Source organism: Euleptes europaea, chromosome 1 (assembly GCF_029931775.1).
Source record: "Euleptes europaea isolate rEulEur1 chromosome 1, rEulEur1.hap1, whole genome shotgun sequence".
NCBI lineage: Eukaryota > Metazoa > Chordata > Lepidosauria > Squamata > Sphaerodactylidae > Euleptes > Euleptes europaea.
In genome coordinates, this window is record NC_079312.1 from 70,635,228 (window position 1) to 70,657,976 (window position 22,749).

Here is a 22,749-nt window from a genome sequence, read left to right on the forward strand (position 1 = left end):
ACCAGACGAAATCCATCCTGTTTATCCATGCTTTTAATGATATCTAATTGGAAGGTGAATACTTTTTCAAACTTTGTTTTTATTGCTTCAGTTTTGGTATTGTTTTTACTTTTTAAAGGTGTAAAGAGAAATAAAATAAACATGCAGCAAGGTTTACAGTGCATAGAAACCTTCTGAACCCAAACTGCCAAATTCCGGTGAGTTCCTGGTTTGGTGCTATTAATGAATTCCAGTTATCATAGGAATCTTAGACCACAACGTTTTTGCCACAGGGATGCACACTTGCATTCCTGGAACACTATTAGCCCATTCTGCTTCCTCCCTTCTTTGCTAACACAAGGGACATGTGTCACTGGCAGCGCAATTCTACGCAGTTGCTCCAGTCTAAGCCTGGAGTAACTATGTATAGGATTGCACTGCAAATGTACAGTATTTTCAGAGAAGCGTGAACCTTGTTGAGAGTCTCTTTGCATCACCACCATTACCATAAGCAAAAATAAGAACTATTTACCATAGGTGTGCTTTGTGGTGGGCAAACACTTGCATTAAGGGCATCACAGTCAACACAAGATCCCTGTAATAAAAACCAAGATTAGGAAGCTTTTCTTTATTGACTGTGTTATGGAAAACACACAAGTTCATATCTGGCTTCACAGATAACTGGCTAAAGCACAGATGATATGTGCACCATCAAAAACCACTGCTCATACTCTTATACGCTACCCATAAATATAAAGCAGGCAGATATAAGTCAGTGACACTTGGCCTGTTCAACACACTAGTGAGTGCTGGGAGGTTAAGCATTTGTGCAGCAAACAGGCATATGCAAATCCAGGCAGGATAGGGGAACTGACACTAGGAGATCAGGATTAAGCACAATCTCCTACTTGCCACTTTCATACTGTAAATCCTCCAGCACCCCTGCCACTTTGCGGCAGACAAGTAGCAGCTGGGATCCCAGACCTTAAGTTGGCCTTTGGAAATGTCTGCTATATGGTTTCAGCTTCACAGTGATCTTCAGAGTCTCAGAATTGTTTTTATTCAGATCCTATGCTCTCAGTCAGCATTTTCCACTCAGTGGGTTCACAAAGCCTGTGAAAGTGGCCCCCTGGCTTTTGCAGCTTTATGGATTTGTACATTTGACTTGCAAGTCACCTTGACAAAAAGCTTGGGAACCACTGCTCTGGGGAGTTCCTTTTCCTAAATTCACTCAGGGGTTCGCTTGCATGAGGTATACTTCAAGGACAGTGCTCAGTAACATGGGGTTGGCACAGTAATCGAATACTGTCAAATGTTCCATGAAGTAAACAATGCAATTGACTAACTGGTATTTTATTCTTGTGTATTTATTTCAATCTGTTGCCATTGTTTAGGCAGGGCAGATTGCCCCGACAATCTGCAGCCATCAATGGTAAACACAGCAGCATAGTAGAAGTTTCTCCTATTGGTAGGGTTTCCAGCTCCGGGTTGGGAAATACCTGGAGATTTTTGGGGCGGAGCCTGAGGAGGGTGGGGTTTGGGGAGGGGAGGGACTTCAATGCCATAGAGTCCAATTGCCAAAGCGGTCATTTTCTCCAGGTGATTGGCTGGAGATCAGTTGCAATAGCAGGAGATCTCCAGGTAGTACCTGGAGGTTGGCAACCTACCTATTGGCCACCAGCGGTTGTAACCACATCTCTAAACAGGAACACACAAGCAGTTATTAGTGCTAGAGTTCACTAAGAGGGGAAGACTGGGAATTAAAATGGCCCTAAAGCCTGCGTTGGATGAGCTGTTCACATAATTTTACCAGCCCATCTCAAATGACCAGCCCCCTTTTGGCCTGGCTTGGTAATCCCACCAGGTTGATGGTGGTGGCTGAACCAAGGGGTGGGAACTAAAGTGGCTACTGCTGTTGCCCTGCTTCATAGCAGCTACCTCGTGCTTGTGAAGAGAGCAGTCCAGGCTCAAGCAGAGCAGGCACCTCTGACTCTGCCCCTCCTCCTTACAAAGGTGCAAGAAGACAGCGGCCATCAAATCTTTTTGGCCAGTCAAATTATCACCTCTATAACAAAGCAATTGTTACTTCCAAATATTATGTTGATCACATTCTATAAGAGATATAAAGCCTCCGGTCTCTTTAAGGGCTTAGTGAAAACAGACAAATGACTAGATCAGTTTTTCCGAGGATGTATAAATATGCCTTTTCATCATTATTTCTTAATTATACCATTGGGAGCCTTTTACATTTTGGGTTTGTTTGTCTCCTTTAACCCTTTTTAATGTTGTATGCCTCTAATACAAAACAGACTAAAAAATAACATGTTAATTTCACTGGGGGAAACTTGCCATGAAGGAACAGAAAAAGGGCACAAAAGGGAAGTGAAATCAAAACAAGGATTTTCAAATCAAGATGGTGGGGGAGGGCTGTAAAATCTGGCACACAATCCTCATGTTTCTTCCATCACAGGACTAAGGTTAGGGGGAAAGGTACACTTGCTGAATATTCTCAAGAGTTCTCACAGGAGGGGAAGCAGCCCAGACTCTATCAAGCATTCATCCCATGCTACTTCGCTATCCCTGATCTGTGTTCCTTCATGTCATAAATAGTAGCAAATGCCTTTGAATGTCTGTTCCCCTGCAGAGACCAGCAACAATGTCAAAAGAGAACACATCCAACAGACTTCCCATTTTCAAATAAATAAAAAGATGCCATTTTAAGCCCCTACTGAAATATCTGCTTGTGCAGCTGTTAGGACTATGGCTGTGACCATGCAGCTTCTGTGCTTAGAAGCCCTTTCTGATTCTCCAACAGGAAGCAGATGTTTCTAAACCAGGTGATGAAATATAATCAGATCAGTTGGCAGGAACTGTGTCAGCAAGAAGGGCTGACTCACATAAAAATCACCACTTGATGTCCTCTGAGAAACTGAACTGCTATATAAATCATGGACGTCATGGGTATAATGTGGAACAACATACACATATGCACAAAACCAAAAATTCTACTCTTAGTCGCAGGTCAAAAGAGTGGATTTCTCTGAGGGAAACAGCTGACTTCCTATGCATGAAGAAAGACTTGTTGGAATTATGCAGGTCAGCAACAAACCACTATCTAGCACAAGGGGATGAGTGAGAGCCAGCCCAGTTCATGTGGTGAGGACAGGGTCAGCACAGACTTTTCCTGAATACGTGAGAAAAAGATACTAGGAGGTGGAGAAAGACAGCATATGCTGGACTTACTGCTACAGCTTTGTACTGCTGTTCATTGCATCTGTGAGGCAGAATGGGGATTATTGATGGAGGAATGAAGATGCCATCCAAAGTATGAATGATACCATTTGATGCTAAAATATTCCTTTTGTTTAAGGCAACACCAGAGTCACCCAACAGAATTCTTCCCTGTGGTAAAAGAAACTCTATTTCAGGATCTGGCTCATTCTTACCAGAAGTAAACGGTGAAGAAAACATATACGTGCATGCCCCCACACACAAACACACACAGATCGAGCTATCTCTTCAACATAAAAGTTTAAAACATCCACTCATGACTGAACAAATTCATAGTTATGAAGATTAATTTAAATCTGCTTAAACATCTTGGATCTGGCAAGAGCAGGCTAGCCTGGGCCATCCAAGTCAGGGTGAAATCAAGCACTGGTTCAGTCAAAGCCACAAAGACTTATCTACATTTCTTGTAGCGAATTTCTATTGGTTGGATGGGCAGGTTCAAGAACTTACATCCTTAGTGATATTGATGGTCAATATCTGATTTGCCATGGTCATAATATGTGGCATCACTGTTAGCCTCTCCACTGTCACCTGGAAAATATAAAGTATATTTTACTTATATAGTCAGGACCCTGAAGCTTGACCCAGTGTTCTCTGATGGCTGGCTATTTTCATTTAGGCCACCACAATGCTTGTCTTTCTGCAGTGAGGTAGCCCTTCTGCTCCTCTCATACATTGTGTCTCAGGGTAAAAACAAAATAGGAACAAGCGGTTGAGAGGACATATCAAGTTGTGTTGGTATTGTTTCCCATCTGCATCCCACAATTCTAGACTCTGCTACATTTTATCTCAGGAACATTATTCACATTCACTTCATTCCCTTTGAACAGACCTGTTGGGTTTTGATTAGGCTTCACATTATACTACCCCAAATCTAAAAATTTGGTAGACACATAGTTCAAGTCTCCTTGACTACTGAAAGCCCTCTGAATATGGAGCACTTGTAAATCTCTCTATCATAGGGTGGAAGGGAAGAAAAGGGATAATAGTCACAGTACCTGCAGAACACAATCAAGCTGAATTGGTATACTTGTGTACAGCCCAAGAGATCATCATTACAAGAAAATTCTTAAAACAGATAGACAGACAGATGGCACATAGACACTTTTAAAAGAGAAAGGGCTGACAGACATAATGTTTCCATCATTTCTGGGACTGCCTACCGAGCACTGTGAGGTTGCGGAGAATCGCAGGCGATTTCAGCGAGAGTGATTTTGGTAGCAAGCCGGACTGCCTACCAGCCTTTGTCGCCAATGTTAAGTCCGCGTGGGGAGGACACATGAGGTCGAGACGGAGTTCCAACAAAAACGCGTTTATTGAAGAATAGAACAGAACTGGAGAACTCAGGGCAAACGGCCCTGCTTATATGCTCCCTAGTCCGGCCCGCGCCACTTCCCCCCTGATCCATGATAGGGGGGAAACAACCCCGGGTAACCAATGGCACGTGCCGGCTTAGGGCCAATGGCGCTAGCCGGTTTGGACCAATGGCGCATGCAGGACTTAGGATCCTTCGTCCAGGACTCAAGCTCCTAAGTTTCCCCCTGCATATTGCCTAACTATTTACATACATTACAATTTCAACACCACTATGCAGGAACTTCCTGTTACAATACTACCTCTATCAATATGGGACCCCATTGGGCTTTAGAATTGATAGCTATAGTATCTCTCTTACACACAGTTCTTCTCCTGTTCTCCTTCATCCCATCTGCTCTGTCTGCGTGGGTGTTCTGTGGTTGGTAATGGATAGGTACTGGGCAAGGATTGAGAGGCAATGGAAACGAGAACGTTTCCTTCGACTGAGCTATGCTATGTAGGCATAGGGTCTGATTGGAGAAAGGAGCACATTCACCCATGTCTAGCATACATATGTGTTCTGGCTACAAAGTAATATTCTTCTTTATGCTGTGTTTTAAAATGACTTTAATTCTTTATGGAACATATTGTCGAAGGCTTTATGGAACGTTTGCAGGTTATGCATACAACTGAAAGACAGCTCTAGCTTTTCAAGGCACAGCAAATGAAATGCAAGCAGCTTTAAATTACTCCGTGTTGCCCAGTTGTCATATTTTGGTGTTAGCCCTCTACAGGAAGCCTAAGAACTGAAGGAATATTATCAAGAAAGCCATTTGCTCCATTCATTAATTAAAATGTGGCCAAACAAATCCCATAAACTCGAAACAGAGAAGACTTACCGCTGCTGCTGTGTAGATATGGTATTTCACAAGTTCCTGAAGCTTGTTTATTCCCTAAAGCAAGAAACAGTAATTGTATAGACATTTTGCAAAACTACAATAAAGGGTACTGACGACGACTGAAAACACAAATGCTTGTGCATACAAATTATTCTTCAGATTGTGCATTTGGAAAAAGAATTTACCGTATATGTCAAATACCAAAGGGTGGAAAATAGTCTGCATAGATAAGCCAAGAACAACTTTGCATCCTAACCATTTCCAAGCTCTGCCTACCAGGAAACCAACATTTGCATATCAGGCAGCTTTTTTAAATAAATGCTCCCAACAGGCATTCTTTTCATTCCATGCCTGTGTTTTTGCAAGTCAGAATATCCAGGAGGACCAGGGTAACAAAGGGTAAAGAAGGAAGGCACAGGACAGGGAGGGTAAAAGAAAGGTATGATGACAGGCTAGAAAGGTAAAGAAAATATACTAGACACAGGAGAGTCACTCCTTGACTGCTGAAGACCCTTTTTGTATACTTACAAACATTTCTGCACAACCACGTGAGCCAAAATTTACCCTTTTCTCCAAATATTGGGTTGTGTTGCTTTGTTTTGTCCAGAAGGTTGTGTTTGAAGCCAGGTGCTGGACAGCACAAAGGCAGAAGTGTGGTACAAGAAGAGTATAGTTCTCTATGGCTGATTCAGACATAATGACAAACCATGGGCTGTGATTACAAATAGCAGAGCTTGGAAATCCTCAGGCTGACTTAAATTCTTCCTGCCTTCTTTTCCTCCCTTCCTCTCCTTACACAGAGCTAAAAAAATCAAGACCTTCCTGGTTTCCAACAACATAGTTCATCATTAAGTCCAAACCATAAACTATGGCTTGGTTCTTACCAGGAGCAGCCCATAGTAGGGGTGTGTATTCACATATTCCCAAACCAAAGATATACATAAAATTAGCTGTTTCAAGCAGACTCAGGAGTAAGAAACGTTTAACACCTGGGATTTTGGGAGCATTTTGGGGAGGCCAGGAGCACAGGATTGCCAGCCTCCAGGTACTGGGACAAACAAGGCTCAGTGCTGCAATGGTAATGGAAAAGATTACAACTATAATAATAAAGTAAGGATTTTTATAAAGTGAAAAAGGTGCAAAAAAGTGAATATATATACATGAATACAATAGGGTACAATAAGATACAAATTATCAAAAGAGTCCAGCACAGATGGAAATTCAATTGAACGATATAAGCATCCTGTAAGGCGGGTAAATTTTTGATCAACCTCCAGGTACTAGCTGGAGATCTCCCGCTATTACAACTGATCTCCAGCCGACAGAGATCAGTTCACCTGGAAAAAATGGCCGCCTTTGGCAATTGGTCTCTATGGCATTGAAGTCCCTCCCCTCTCTGAACCCCGCCCTCCCCAAGCTCCACCCCAAAAACCTCCCGCCAGTGGCAAAGAGGAACCTGGCAACCCTACAGGAGTAGGAAGGAAATCGAGGAAGCAGGCCTCAGGAAACTGCAAGGATTCCAGAGTTCAAGAGACCAGGTCTACTCCCATAGAAAATAATATACTTTTATAATGTAAACGGACTGGGCACTGACAAACAGCTAATTCGATTAACTGCCAATAGTTGGGTAGACCTGGCCTCCAGAGGCCATCAACCCCCATCCCCACCATGTCCCTCTGAAGTTTAAAAGGAACAGAAGGATCAAACAAGCCCCATATTTATTTGGCCGTCATCAGGCCTGCAGGCAGTTCTGGGCCATGATGCAGGACTTCCTCCTGGTTAGATTCCTTGCCACTGGCATTAGAGGTGGCATAGCCTGCCCCAATAGCCAGAAAATGGTGGGCGGACTCCTGTAAGGGCTGCTATCACAAGCAAACAGCTGATTGCTGGTACAGCTTTCTCTCTTCTTCCCTCTCCACTCCTGCTGCCTGGGGGGTGGGGGTGGGGGTGGGGGTGGGATGTACCCAAAAAATATTTTAATTTTGGGTGTTTAAGGAATTTTTTGGGGTGCCGAAAATTCCAGAACCTAAAAACTGTACCCTAAAATAATTACAAAAATGAAAACAACCCCCTAAAATATTGACATAACAAAAATCATGCCCTTAAAATCAAACAAAATAAAATTAAAATGATTTTTTTTAACTACACTTCCCTAAACCACAGTGCTCAAACTTTGTTTTCATATCATGGTATGCTGCTATGTCTGAAGTCAGGCAATGTGTCTCTAACCTAATGGCCAGTTCACACATCACAAAATTCCTTAACAGAACAGAGGATATGATTGCCTGCAGCATTCATGCAACCATGACACTCATAACCATCTACCAATGAAGTAGTGCTGTGGAGTTGCCCGCTAAATCTACTAGAGAAGTTCCTTGTCTCTTATCCAAGCAAGTTAGACAGTATGGCAACAAATATCTTTTTGAAAGCGAAAACATTTTTCAGTATACTTAGTGAAGATGGCCTCACCTCAGTGAAGAGATAAATTAACCTTCCATCTCTTAATTTATCCACTGCCTCATTACTTGGTACAAACACAGTGAAAGGGCCAGGACCATCCAGAAATGAAGGCAGACCACAGTTCTGTAAACATGAAGCACAGATCACTCTTGTCTAAAATAATGATGGATTAGCAAAATAAAAGACTTTGAATGTACATTATGATGTACTTAGAGACACAGACTTTACTCATTTTTTTACCATCATCCACTGTATACAGAACGTTCAGGGCTTCTGTGTTGAATTATGGCCTCATCACTGCCTTGGATAATTTTTTTTTTATAAATCACTTTTTTAAAACCTTTTTGGTTTTTAAAGGCAGCAAGTGGCCATTCTCAACAATGCAGAATCCGATGGTGACTTTCAAGTTTTGCCCTCAAAATTCAAACTAATTGGTATCATGTCTGCCTCTTTTACAGACCAGCACTCTCTAGAGGGTTCTTCCAAAATCTCATCATTATTATTTTTTGCATTAAAATGATCTTATTTAAACATGATCTTATTTTAGAAAAACCTTGTGGAAAAACCATTCATTTTGAAAGGTCATTTTAGAAAACATGTTCCAAAGGTTCATGCACTCTGTGAGGAAAAGTGATTGAATCCCATTGCCTTAAAGGTGTTATCAGAAAACTTTCTACAACTCTCCTTCAAGAGACTTAGTAAGTCTAACTTAGTTTACTGCCCCCTCGTTCAGAGTAAGCCTCTGAAACCTAGTGCCAGGAAGCAACATCATGGGAAGGCTTCAGCCTCTGTGCCCTCTTTTTTGACCTCCAGAGGAACTGGTTGGCCTCTGTACAACACAGGTTGCTGGACTACATGAACCACAGGTCTGATCCAGCTCTTATGTTCTTCTGAGTAACTGCATGAGGCTTGCCTAGGGTTTCCAACCTCCAAGTACTAGCTGGAGATCTCCTGCTATTACAACTGATCTGCAGCTGATAGAAATCAGTTCACCTGGAGAAAATGGCTGCTTTTGCAATTGGCCTCTATGGCCTTGAAGTCCCTCTCCTCCCCAAACCCCACCCTTTGAAGCTCTGCCTCAAAAACCTCCCGCCGGTGATGAAGAGAGACCTGGCAACCTTAGGCTTGCCTCATTTCTTGTAGTCTCCATTGATGTTGCATTCTTGCTGAATGACTAGCAGATTCCCCTGAGGAAGCTTTGTGTGAACAGAGAACTTTTCACTTGTACAATAAAATATCCTTCTTCATTTGCACCACTGGCTCTTTTGCCTATTTTTTCTCTTGTTTCTAGTACAGCTTTTGTTTTGTTTTTCATAGGTAACTTCATTTGTTTTGAATAGTTAATGTTAAAAAAGCAAAAGCAGTATATAATGACCACCACCAACGTTCCTTATATAGAATGCCATGGTACTAACTCAGCAGTCATCTACCAAGACCAGGGAGGAAACATTCTTACTTCTAAGATTGTTTCAAATCGGCTGGCAATTTCCAGGGAAGAAAGAATCTCTCCAATCGTTTTCTGCAAAAGAGACGAAGTGGAATGAGAAATCAATAATCTGCAGGTAGAAGCCAATTTCAATGCTAGCAATACATCATTAAAATGTGTTTTTGGGTGTATGTTAATGAGCATGTACAATTGACCATTAGTCAATGTGGTGTAGTAGTTTTGGACTAGAATCTAGGAGACTAGATCTAAATCCCCACAAATTCCTGGTTACTCCTGATTTTCTTGGGAGTTGATCCACACACATTGGAATTGGTTTGGGTAGGGTTCTTCCACACGTCTGCTTCCTGTGCGTCTTTCCAGTTTGTTTTCTTCCACATGTGAGTTCAATAACAAGGTTTAAATGGGAGGGTACTGTCATCATCAGTGTTGTTGTTATTGGTGGCATCAGAGCACACACACCCTTTTTTAAAATAAACTGCCCTAAAATAGCAATAGCATTTCAGTGATAGTCTAAGCAGGTTTCATTTTTTAAAAATGTCCGTTTCTAGTGCCTTCCCTTGCAGAGATATAAAGAAAAAGGCATATCTCCACGAGGGAAGAGGATAGAGACCACCTCAGAGATGGTAGAGACCTCTGGTGAGGAAGCAGCCTTGGAACTATACTGGGGCAGAAGTCTGAATATGGCTCTTAGCTAAAAGATATTTAACAAAAAGCATTTGCTATCAAATCCTGCCCTCCTTTTTCTAAAAGGTAAATGAACATACTCAACATACCTGAGAGTTTCCAAGGTTCTCCATTGAAGGTGTTTTCCTTAGAGCACTGACAATATGTATAATGCCATTCGAAGCTGGCAAGTTTGGATCTATGATGGTATATGGTACACTTGGGCTATCTGAATAACTGTAGCGCTTAAACTGAATATAAGAAAGGAATAGAATATTATTACACAGTGAAAGCTTTAGTATAGTAGAAGAAGAGTTGGTTTTTATATGCTGACTTTCTCTACCACTTAAGGAAGAATCAAACCGGCTTACAATCACCTTCCCTTCCCCTCCCCACAACAGACACCTGTGAGAGAGTATGAGTAGCCCAAGGTCACCCAGCTGGCTTCATGTGTAGGAGTGGGGAAACCAACCCAGTTCACCAGATTAGCCTTCACCACTCATATGGAAGCCTTGCTTAACTGACAGATTGGGACACTTGGTCTCTTTAGTACAGTATTATTTATATTATTTATAGTACACCTTTTTCTCTGGGATCCAAGGCAAATTACACAGATGAGACATCCAATAAATAATGCAATAGGATTACAAATTAGAAATTAAGTAGTGTGACTAATTTATTGAAACCTTTTTATAACTATTTGGCTTGCCAGGAAACCAGGCTCCAGAAACAGGCTTAACATTAAGTTCCACTATGGGCCTGGTTAGGTCAGTGGGATTTTTGGAACAAATAAATGCTGCAGGCAGCATGGTTGAACCAAATAGCTTTGATCCTTGTTTTGCTATTTTCTTTGCCATGAAAGAGAACAACTGGAGGGGAGAGACTTGGAGAATAGGGCTCCCAGAGGCTGTATTGCCAGGGAGCTGGGGAAAGTGCTGCTGTGGGATGTCTGTTCATACATCCTTGTGGGTTAGGGTTGCCAATGCCAACCTCCAGGTAGTAGCTGGAGATCTCCCGCTATTACAACTGATCTCCAGCGGATAGAGATCAGTTCACCCAGAGAAAATGACTGCGTTGGCAATTGAACTCTATGGCATTGAAGTCCTTCCCCTCCCCAAACCCTGCCCTCCTCAGGCTCCACCCAAAAATCTCCAGGTATTTCCCAACCAGAACTGGCAACCCTATTGTGCATATTGTCTGAATGTTAGGAAGCCCAGTGGGAATCTTTGTCTGGGGGTGCTCTTGGAAGCCGTGCAGGAGCCACCATTTCAACCAGAACCTCAGACTGGGCCTCATGTGGCCTCACATATGTCTGCTACTGCATGTAAATGTGCTGAAAAGACACAACCAGTCCTTCCTTCTTGACACATAGACCTGTGTGATATATGGGCAGCCCTTTCCTGAGGGAAGGGGCTGCGCTGGTGGCTGGAGGCAGCACTCCCCCATGAAGCCAAAATCCTGTCTTTGCCTTTGAGCCCAGAGGAACTGCTCCATTGGGTTCCACAAGGATACATCACCCAAAAAGGATACACCATCCAAAAATCGATTAAATGGGTTTTATTCCCCTGTAAGCAACTCTGTCTTGGCTGGGGAGAGTGGTGTATTAAATTGAAACAATAAATAAATAAATAAATAAATAAATAAATAAAGCTTCACTGTTACAGACAAACACAACTACCCACCAAGAGTTTCTAACCAGGATTTTCTGCGTGAGAAAGGAGCAGGGAGAAGGAAGGCATGAGGAGTGAGCACAGCAAACAGCTGGGTATGTGTCTATCCCAGCCTAACCTCAGTATATTGTGATGTCTGAATAGAGCATAATTAGAAATGACCGATTTAATCACACACATAGAGTTCTTGAATAGCTCTTGGTTCTTGAGTAATAGGGCAGCTGGAACTGAGGCACAACTAGACAGTGAAGGACAGACATTTCCAGGTTAAAAGGTTTGCAAATAAAAAAGGAAAACTGTCCTTGAAAAGTGCAGCACTTGGCTCCAAATAGTGCTTTGGCTGTAGAATTCCCGGTACATATCAAAAGTCCTGAGTGTAAAGTCGATGCCAGGAAATCCCAAGAGGAAACATTCATGTCCTGTGGTCAGTTATGCAAAGTTATGTGGCAGAGGCACAGAATACAAAGAGGACAAAAGTAGTATGAAATCTAGTCATTAAAATCAAAACCCATATTTACTGTTAACTATTTTGACTCCATTACACACACACACACCATTGTAGTTTTAAATGCTATGAATTTGGTTAGAGATCTCTGGAACCGTCACAGAATTCCAAGTCCCAGGATTCCCTGCAGAACAGAAACAACTATTAAACTGCAAAAATTCTCTACATTATTGCTGTACACAGAGAATATTCTCTAATCCATATGTTAGAGATGTGTGATTGGCTTTAGAAGATAAAGTAATTCTTATCTTACAAGAAAAACAACAGAATTTTTTCCCAAAAATGGTGAGGGAGCAGTTTCTTATGTTCAGTGTTTTCAACTATTAATCAAAAATGGTGGTGCCAGCATGGAACCAGAGTCCATGATTAACAGCAGAGCAAGGGCCCCAAAGAACCTGTGTGTGTAAAGTGCCTTCAAGTTGCAGCCAACTTATGGCGACCCCAAAAACCTAGTGGTTTTTAAAATCAGTGTAAAGTTTGAACAAACTGTTGTTAGCAGCTATTTTTAAAAGTTTGTTCAGAAATTTTGGGACAGAGCTAAAGGGAAATCATAATACAGTGCATAGAGGTAAGGGTGCGAAAATCTGCTAAACAAATTTACTGAGAGAATAACAGATGCCTTAAGTCTGATTGCTACATACTCACACAAACACACACATACATTTATGATATACCGTAAGTACACATTTATTCATATTTGATGGTATGTAAATGTATGAACTGACTCAGTTGAAAATACATGGTGGTTTCCACACAGGGATGGGCTTGTGTGGTTATTCCTACTCGCTTGTGAGGCTGCTGATTCAGCGCAGTGGAAACAGCGCTTCCAAATGGCAGGTTTACCTGCAGTTTCCCTGCCCAGTCCACCAGCAGCCGCCATCCTCCCTCCTGTGGATCACTGGGCTTTCCCCATTTTTTGGAAATCATCAACTGAATATAGTTATATACATAATATAGCAAGATGACAGAAAAGGAACAGGATGGAATGGCTGATTTATAAGGAAAGATTACAGGTGAACATGTATTGCAAAATATTGTAATATTGTACATAAACAAAAGGCAAAGGGAACAGTGAAACTCTTCGGACGGAATCCTTAAGAAGCAGCAGATAAATTGAACAAAGTATCAAGCTGTGCTTGAGGAAACAGTGAGTGTTTCATGGTCAAGGTCCTGAAAAAAATACCTAGGACTTTAGAATAGATGGAAAGAAGGCAAAAGAACAAGAGATTCACAACAATATAAGAACGAATGTACAGCCCCATTGCCAGAAGTTCAATCTAGTACCTAAAATAACAATCAAGTTATTTTACCTGATCACTGAAGATCACCTGATGTCCAGACAATGTCCACAGGACCTTTGTTGCGATCATATCCTCTAGCAAATGCTGTCCAGGAATTATGTGCATTCTGCATAAATGGCGTGCAGATGTAACCTTTGTGGAGATAAATTAAATAGTAAAAACCAGAAGTGTTCACATTAATTCACAGACTCTTTTACAACAGCACTTGTAATTCCACAATACAAACAATTTCTTGGAAATCCTATTAGATAATGTGTCAACGAGGCATTAGGTTGGATCCAAAGGTTCTGTTTGATGCCTCTTCCATCAGAATAAGGCTTTTTATGACTGCATGCAGCCACACATGGGGCACTGAGCAGGCCCAGGCTGGCCATGGAGAAGATTCCCAGAGCATTCTAGAAGACTGGGAGCATCCTGCCTCCTCGGTGACTTCCTGCCAAAATTGACACATGGGCAGGGGGAGAGGTGCTCATCCCTCAATTCTCCTCATCCCTCAGTTCTCTCCATGCTGCTGCCAGAGACCTTGATAAACTAGGACCCAGAGAGCTCACAGCAGGGCAGGAGGGAGGAGTGCATGACTGCACAGAAGGCCGCTTTATGAACAATAATTACAGTTAAGTGCAACCCTGTTTTCATCACTGTGGCTTCTGTGCACTCACATTCAAAGACTAGCAGACTGACTTACTGAGTATGTGGATGGGAAGCTCTCAGATGAAGTGACCATAGTGCCTTCTCAACAGCTGCTTCACATCTCATACTGACATCCACCAAGAAATGCCCATGAAGAAGTAGATGGTGGAGCATGTGGCTGCCCTGGAGAAATGCAGCAGGGAAGGGTGGACCCTGGTTAGGGTTGCAAGGGTGCTTGGATTGGCAGGCAATCCATTGGCCAGCTCAGGAGCAGGGATTGCAAGCAGCCACATGTGACTCGATTACGTCTCTTCCAGTTTACATCCGGAAACACTGCATCACAATGGGCTGCTTTATCACTCAAACCCCTGCGTTTTGGGAGCTTGACTGGTAAAGAAGCCAGTTGTGATGCAGCTCTTCCAGGTGTAAACTGGAAGAGACATAATCTCTTCCCTTAGGAGTACCGTCTCACCAGGGACTAAAGGTGTCATCCATTCTGGATGGGACTACACTCTCTTTGAAGGAACAGATTTGGGGGTGCCCAGGCCTGCTGGATAACCAGGTAGCAGCTGTAGCCAGGAGTGCCTTTTATCAGCTTTGACTGCTTTGCCAACAGTGGATTTTCCTGGGCAGAAAAAATCTACTGTGGTGCATGCCCTGGTTACTTCTAGATTAGATTACTGCAATGCTCTCTATGTGGTCCTGCCCTTGAAGACTGTCCAGAACCTACAGATTGTACAGAATGCTGCGGCCAGAGTGTTCTCTGGAATGGATAGCAGGTAGGGTTGCCAACCTCCAGGTACTAGCTAGAGATCTCCTGCTATTACAACTGATCTCCAGCCCATAGAGATCAGTTCACCTGGAGAAAATAGCTGCTTTGGCAATTAGACTCTATGGCACTGAATTCCCTCCCCTCCCCAAACCCCACCCTCATCAGGCTGTGCCCCAAAAACCTCCCGCCGGTAGCAAAGAGTGACCTGGCAACCCTAATTGTAGGGACCAAATCACTCCAGTCTTGACCTGTCTATATTTGCTTCCATTCTGTTTCTGGGCACAAAATCTCCACCCACAATCTCCAATAGAGAGGAAGACTGTCAGTGAAGGACAAGGAAATAGACTATAGATTTTTTACTCTTTGGAGAACAGTACAGTCATTTCCACATGGGCTACCTGCCTAGGTTCAATGGTGTTGGGAAGCAGATATTTTTTCCTGTGGCTGCCATGTGGGTGAGAAAGTTCAGATTTCCCCACCCAAACAGCAGCCATTTTCCCTGACACTGTCTCAACAGTGGCCATTTTCTCTTTCCCCACCCCCACCGCCACCAGGGGCTCTTTTAAATATCGTTAGATCAACATAATATTACAACAATATGTGTAACAGGATCCCTGAATTCCTAGCTTTTCTTTTTTAAGTCAGTCTCTAGACTTTTCAGTTGTAGAGATTTAAGGGGAAGGCGTATCTCTAGAATGGAACGGGCTAAACACTCACTAAAAAAATAAAATAAAGCCAAGAATTCAGAAAACCTGTTACACATATTGTTATAACATCACATCAATATAACAGTAGTTAAGGATAGATGAAGGGAGCTCAAGGTCTTTCCAAAGATCTGCTACCTGACCCTTTTATTTGGAGATGCCAGAGACTGAAACTGGCATCTGCATAAAAAACACATGCTCTACCCATGAGCACTACCTCTCCTAAGGAAAGAGTATAGCAGTCAAACATTTGGATACTGGTAAATTATCTGGTATTGTCCTCAGATCCTAGCCCTTACAAAGGCGGGCGGCGGGGGGGGGGGGAGAGGTGGCTCCCATAGACTTGACAGTCAGCCTTTCTTCCTAATTTTTCTTAGGGCATTGTTAATTTGTATTGGATAATTCATAGTCCCCAAGTGGTAAATCTAGCACTCTGTCTCCAAGTATCATAGCCAAGACAGATGATCTATGAAGATGATCTATGAAGATCTATGAAGATGAAGCTATGGATCAGCTAGAATAGTCAGAGAGTGTGATTCTCAGAGATAATTTGCCATCGGAGGCCTCAGTTTATAACTTTTTGGCTGATAACTTTTATCTTCCAGGACTTCTAAAGAGGTGTATCATGCCTTGCTCAGATAAAAAGCTGGCAATGATTCACGAAGACCTGGAAATTAGCAACTTAAAGGGAAATAGCTGAAGAGAAATAAGCTTCTTGCCCAGGGCATTTAGGGTACAGTCCTCATGATCCACAGGAGCTGAATCAGTTGTGGAGTGCTATTTATTCTGCTTTGTATCACCAATGGAGATGGTAAAGTGGTGTGTGTGTACAAAGGAAGAAACAATTCTCCTGTTACAATATACATGTTCTAAGGGATTCTAATAGTAGTTCTGACAGAAGCCTGGCTTCATTGTCCAAGGACTTCCTCCTGTGGAGCACCTTTCTGAGCAGAGACACTCTTTAAAGAGATGGGTGTGGACTTGTTAATGGGTAGAATGATGAGTCCATGGGCAGGCTGAACCCAATTTTTGCTACAAGGACTGATGATTAAAAATATATATATATTCTAAGAGGGGGGAAAAGTTCAGCCTCAAGAATGAGGTGAGGGAAAACTGAAAACAGCAACAGAGGTCCTCTCTGTGGCAGGGACGAGCATTTCCCCCCTCATATTAGTTTTGGCAGGAAAATGGTGAGGGGTAGAGGGACACCTCGTTTTCTAGAAAACTCTGGAAGTCTTTTCCATGGCCAGCCTGAGCCTGCATATATGAGACTGTGCAGAAGCCATGACAATGAACACAAAATAATCCCCTCATGTAAATGTTTGTTGATTTATTTAAACATTTCCCCTTGGATTCTTATACATTAACAGCAGCCCATGGAAATACATAATACTATAAATCGTACAGATTTTTCAGTAAGGCATAATTAGAATATGCACTGATTATGTTAATAACATTAATTATTATAATTCTTCATGCAAAGCAATTAGTATTACAGTACTATAAAATACTTGCTTGTTTCATTTTGATATCTCAAAGGAACTATCCTTTTGTGTTTTACAAACGTACAGTTATATGTACATAAAATAATTTACTTTCAAAATAATGCTTTTCCTCAGGTGCCGCTTAAAGGCTATAAGCAGAGAATTCCACTACAGATTTTCTTAAGGGGTGCGTCAAAAGGTCTGCCTCACTGTTTGAAGACTAAATTGACTGTTACTGAAGCATTTAAAGAGTATAAGCTATGGTTCATGTTTTACAATTCATAGTAAACATAGGTCTTGCCCTCAGTTGGCAAGACCTGAGCAAGGCTGTTAAAGACAGGACGTTTTGGAGGACATTGATTCATAGGGTCGCCATGAGTCGGAAGTGACTTGACGGCACTTAACACACACACACACACACACACAATAAAACTAGGGATATCGGACAGTGAACATTTAAATTATTATTTTTTGGGAAGGTGACTTGCACCTTTGCTCTGTATATGTAGTACAAAAGGTCCATTTAATTGTTTGTAACAAACCTCACAGTGTAGGGAACCTGTGAACAGACCAAAGATAGCAACGGTCCTAAGAAACAATCACTGGTGGCCTCCCCCACCCCCACTCCGCCTTAAAATGCAAATCAAATGTCAGGATCAGGGCCATGACATTCCTGCCTGAAAATGACCAAGAGGCATGGGCACTTACATCGAAGAGCTGAGACCTATCAGGATATTGAGAAGAGGCTGGCACAAGAACTGTGAAAGGCCCATATTTTCCCAGCAATAATGCACAACCTAAATCTGTTAAAAGACAAACAAAGGGTATTTTAAAGCACAGAGAATAGTCCTGTTCAGATATTACAATTAATGTGTGTGGGGGGAGGAGGTGGGAGGGTGTGATCAGATGTACCGTTCCAGCTCCCAACTGACACTAGGGTTGCCAACCTCCAGGTGGTGGCTGGAGATCTCCCACTATTACAACTGATCTACAGGTGACAGAAATCAGTTCCGCTAGAAAAAAATGGCTGCTTTGGCAATTGGACTCTATGGCATTGAAGTCCCTCTCCTCTCCAAACCCCACCCTCTTCAGATTCCACCCCCAATATCTCCAGGTATTTTCCAACCCAGAGCTGGCAACCCTAACTGACACTTAATGCCTGCATAACAGCCTACACATGCACACACAAAGACCAGCATTCAACAGACCACATGGATGTTGGGGATGGGGGCAGTGCTTGTGATCCCTCCTCCCCTTCCAAATACTCCTAACATCTGCACAGGGTTGCTCGTGGGTTTATTACTTTCCCAGGACTGTTTCTCCAAGTCACGTTACCCAAGAGACTGTTGGAGTGGCACACAAGGAGGGCACTGAGGAGCCTCAGGGGCTCAGCTCACTCCAAGCAATCAACAGTGTGGGAGTGATGGGCATTTACTCTTGGCTTGGACCCAGCTGGTAGTGGAGTAGGCCAAGGAGGAGATGGATATACTTTGCTTAGGGCTACAAAATGCCACTTTTCTTTACAATAAAAAGGTTTGTTCTATCCACTATGTTTCTAGAAAGGGTTAAATAGCAAGATTTTTTGCAGTTTCACTAGGGTTGCCAACCTCCAGGTACTAGCTGGAGATCTCCTGTTATTACAACTCATCTCCAGTCGATAGAGATCAGTTTCCCTGGAGAAAATGGCCACATTGGCAACTGGACTCTATGGCATTGAAGTCCTTCCCCTCTCCAAACCCTGCCCTCCTCAGGCTCCACCCCCAAAATCTCCTGGCATTTCCCAATCCGGAGCTGGCAACCCTAGGTTTCACCCATATGCCTTTTCTCAGTGCTTTTTTTTTTTTTAAGGGCCAATACTCTGGCCCCTGTTCGGCAGATCTCCACCAATTCCCTCCTCCCTCTGCAAATTCCCACCAGGCTGTTCCTGAAGGTCCACTATTTCTTCCTCTGGCTGAGTGGGACCAGCTTGAACTCAGTGATCAAGACTTGGGAAACCACCCCCAAAGGTGCCAATACTCAGTGCTGATACCATCACACACACAAAAAAAGGACCAGCTTTTCCTTTTCCCAGAGCTGCCATGTTTGCAGCAAACTGAGGAAGGGGTGAATGGGTTGGACAATTACATTCAGTCCACACAGCTGCCACAGGGGCTGAACACAGGCCACTCTGACAGAGATTTGCCATAAAGTAGCCCTGCTTCCTAACTATCATTCACATAGTAGTTCAAATGCCTTTTATTACTCACATTATAAATCTTGTGAAGCAAACCTGGGGCAAATTTAAATTTTAATTACTCTCTGGCATAGCACTCTGAGTTCTAGATGCTTACTCAAATAAATTCTAAAGGGAGTTACCAAACATTGACTTTGCGCTGTTCAGTCTCCTAAGCATTCTTCCCCGAATATTCAGCTCAGAAATCTCATGAATGAGAGCTTTGTAGCAGGTCCTGCCATCTCCAATCTCTCCAATCTCTCTGCAGATGCAGCTGACCAATGAGAGAACAAGATAATTTCTGAAAATTATTTGTTTTACTTACCAATTGTGATAACAACCAAGTCACAAAGATCTGATAGCAACTTTCATCTCTGGCAGTGCCCAGTATACCCAGGGTGTGGCATAAGGTGGATAATAGAAAACTGAGTTAACTGGATTTATACTTCCTAGTACATTATGTCCCATAAATATGCAGGAGGGGTGGGAAGGATAGGCATCAACCCCACCCAGCCTCCCAGCCTCTACCATCATGGTCCACTTGTATCCACCAGCCTCAGGAGAGAGGAGGGGATAGACAAGCACCCTGGTCTTCCTCTTCTTTCCTGGCCATGTTCCACAGCTCAATAGAGAAGTTCCAGCGTGTCCTCGTAGGCCTGCTCTCTCCCACTTTTAAAGGCAGCCTTGTAGGCTGACTCCAGGATATGTTTGGATTGCATCAAGCAACTCTGATATGGACATGTTCGAATTGTATCAGGCAAGTTTGCAGAAGCTGACTTACAGTTGATGGGGGGGGGGTCAGCTGAGAGTCAGGTTCTGATCCACCCACCCTCTCAGAAAAATTGCTACATGGTGAAGTTGCTAAAGAGAGAGTAGGAACTCATTTTTCTTCCTTCCCCTCCAAACTAGGTACAAATAGATTCAATGCTTTTAATATCTGCGCTGTGAAAGGGAGAGGAGAAAGAGCTTGTTCCTCTCCTTTTTTCTGCATTTCAAGCCAACAGCTTGAGGTGGGTAGAAAAGAAGGGAAATAAACTGGGCGTCTCCCCTCCCCCTATTTATTGCATCTCAGCAAGTGTGGGAGGCATCAAACATTCCACTATGGGAGGTCAGAAGAACCTGACTTCCAGCTGATCAGCTGGGCATTGGCTCCTGATTCCCCTTCTCTTCGAAAACTTTGCTGGGAATGGAGAAAAATTTCCTTAGCAGGAGATCAGAAATTGCACCCCAATCTACGCACTCAACGATTGGGTGTCAGCTTCTGAAGACTGCAAGAAGCCTTTTCCTGCAAGTACACACTAACAGGTTGCAAACAACTAAACAGCGTGTTGATTAATTAGCTGAATAATCACCACTGGCAGATGAAAAGTGAGCCAAACTGGCAGCTATTGGAAAATCCCTGATCCTGAGTTTAAACATGCTGCTATTATTAACACACTGTGTGGGAAAGGAAAGGTGCTAGTTTTTACAAACAGATGACTGGTTTTGTAAGCAATTCGCAATTCCAGTATTATGAGCAGCCAATTCACTACAGAATAGATTTCCCCCCTGCATTTGGTTCATGTTGCCTACACGGCTTACCTGATAGTCCCATCAGGACCTACTTCACACCTCGAATTCCTATCACAGTAGTAGGGCCGACATTCACTGACAGATCTGCTGCAGCCTACGCCAGTCGATCCCAGTTTACACACGCACATTGACTAAAGAAAGGAAAAGCAGGTTACCTATGTTGTGTCTTTCAGATAGTTTTGAGAGAGCATTTAACATGGTCCAGCACCTCTCATTCTTATGCAGTTAATACAGTTGCAGCACTCTAGCACGTGGTGCTCTAACTCCAGATGAGGCAATTAGTTGGGCAGTTAAAGGCTGGGTTTATCCCCTCAGGCACTCCTGAAAAGTGGGTACGATCAAATACATTATTCATCAGAAAGTTGAAGACATTGAGTGCCAAACAGACCTTTCCAGACTCCCAAATTTTAAATGCCAGCCGAGCATAAAATACATGATCTCTCCGGCAGCCTATCTAACTAAAATAGAATCTAACAACAGTAGAAGAGCATTTACTCTGGCAAGATGTGAGGCACTTAATTCTGCTGTGTTGGTAGGGAGATTTAAAAAGATTCCATACTCAGAAAGATTATGTTCATACACGAAGGGGGAGGTGGAAACAACCGAGCATATTATTCTGAGATGCCCACATCACAAGGAGGCCAGATTAAAATATCTTCAGCCTGAGCTAGATGGCTTTCTGGGCGAATCCGATGAAATTAAATTGGAAAATTTATCGTCCATTAAAAATTACTGGATATCCAGAGAAGTTGCCAAATTTTGCTGGTCTCTAATTTTAATCCTACCTTATGTTAGACATTATCTGTGTCCCACCTCCCACACCAGGACACTGCTAAACTTTTCAACTTTCAGATTTCAGCAACAGAAGCTTTATTTTTCTAGGAAAAACTCTTTCCAGATAATTTTAAAGCGGTTAACTGTTTAAATAAATCCATAGGAGTAGTGCTATAAAATATGGAGTGCCTGAAAAATAGTTTACAATGTATCTTATAGTCAGTTTTAACGGTATAGAAAACTCAACTGTCTGCTTTAAAACAGGAATTACAGTGCAATCGACATATGATATCCATCATCTTACCTCTCCTGGGCTTAAGAACCTACAATTGGTTATATTTTCAGGGCAGTCGCCATTATTATTGACACAGGGATTTATGGGTTGGCATATCCTACCATCTCCTTGGTACCCATATTGGCAGGTACATTCATACTTTGTTGGCCCAAGAGTCTTGCAAACAGCAAATGAAGAGCATGGAGAGGACCTGCAAGGATCTTGAGCTGGAAATAATGGAGAATGAGAAAGCTAGTGATCTCTAACCAAATCAAAAGTTTCCCACCAGAACTCAGAAGTTTTTCAGTAGAAATGGAGTCAACCAATGGAAGAAGCCGAATTGATTGCAGTAAATTTGGATGAACTTCAGCATCCAGAATCCAAGGCTAGTTATTAAACAGAAGTTCCTCAGCAATTATGGCACTATACAGAAAATGTGTGTGAGGGAAAGTTCCCCAGCCAATCCAGTATCAGCAAGTGCCCAGCCTTGGAACTACAGCCACTGGTCTTGCCCATACCATTTGTACCACTCCAAGTAGTCCTCATGCGACTTCTGTGCTTGACACTGATTGTTTACATCTGATATTTTCAGAATGCTTGATCTAGAAACATTCTATGTTTGTGTACTTTATTGGTTGATACTGGGGAGCATCGAAATAGTTGAACTGCCCTGGGTACCCTTACAAGACACTTTTGTTCTTGAAGATCTCTATACTACAAGCATTACTTTTACTTGGAGTTCACTCAGTCCTCAGATGGTGAATGCGTTCCCTTTGTAGAACAGACAAATAAAAATGAAATGTTCCTAGTCATCTG

General features: G+C 42.6%; 1 protein-coding gene across 1 annotated transcript in view; it reads right to left on the reverse strand.

Moving 5' to 3' along the window:
* STAB1 (stabilin 1) overlaps window positions 1-22,749 on the reverse strand; it is a 109,873-nt gene that overhangs the window by 79,700 nt on the left and 7,424 nt on the right. The window contains exons 5-16 of the mRNA XM_056847179.1: window positions 21,964-22,160; window positions 20,895-21,016; window positions 19,457-19,587; window positions 17,810-17,904; window positions 13,521-13,643; window positions 10,146-10,286; window positions 9,382-9,444; window positions 7,935-8,048; window positions 5,466-5,519; window positions 3,721-3,801; window positions 3,223-3,381; window positions 512-574 (exon numbers count right to left, since the gene is read on the reverse strand). Coding sequence (XP_056703157.1) covers window positions 512-574; window positions 3,223-3,381; window positions 3,721-3,801; window positions 5,466-5,519; window positions 7,935-8,048; window positions 9,382-9,444; window positions 10,146-10,286; window positions 13,521-13,643; window positions 17,810-17,904; window positions 19,457-19,587; window positions 20,895-21,016; window positions 21,964-22,160 — 1,343 coding nt within the window. The remainder of the gene's footprint in view (window positions 1-511; window positions 575-3,222; window positions 3,382-3,720; window positions 3,802-5,465; window positions 5,520-7,934; window positions 8,049-9,381; window positions 9,445-10,145; window positions 10,287-13,520; window positions 13,644-17,809; window positions 17,905-19,456; window positions 19,588-20,894; window positions 21,017-21,963; window positions 22,161-22,749) is intronic.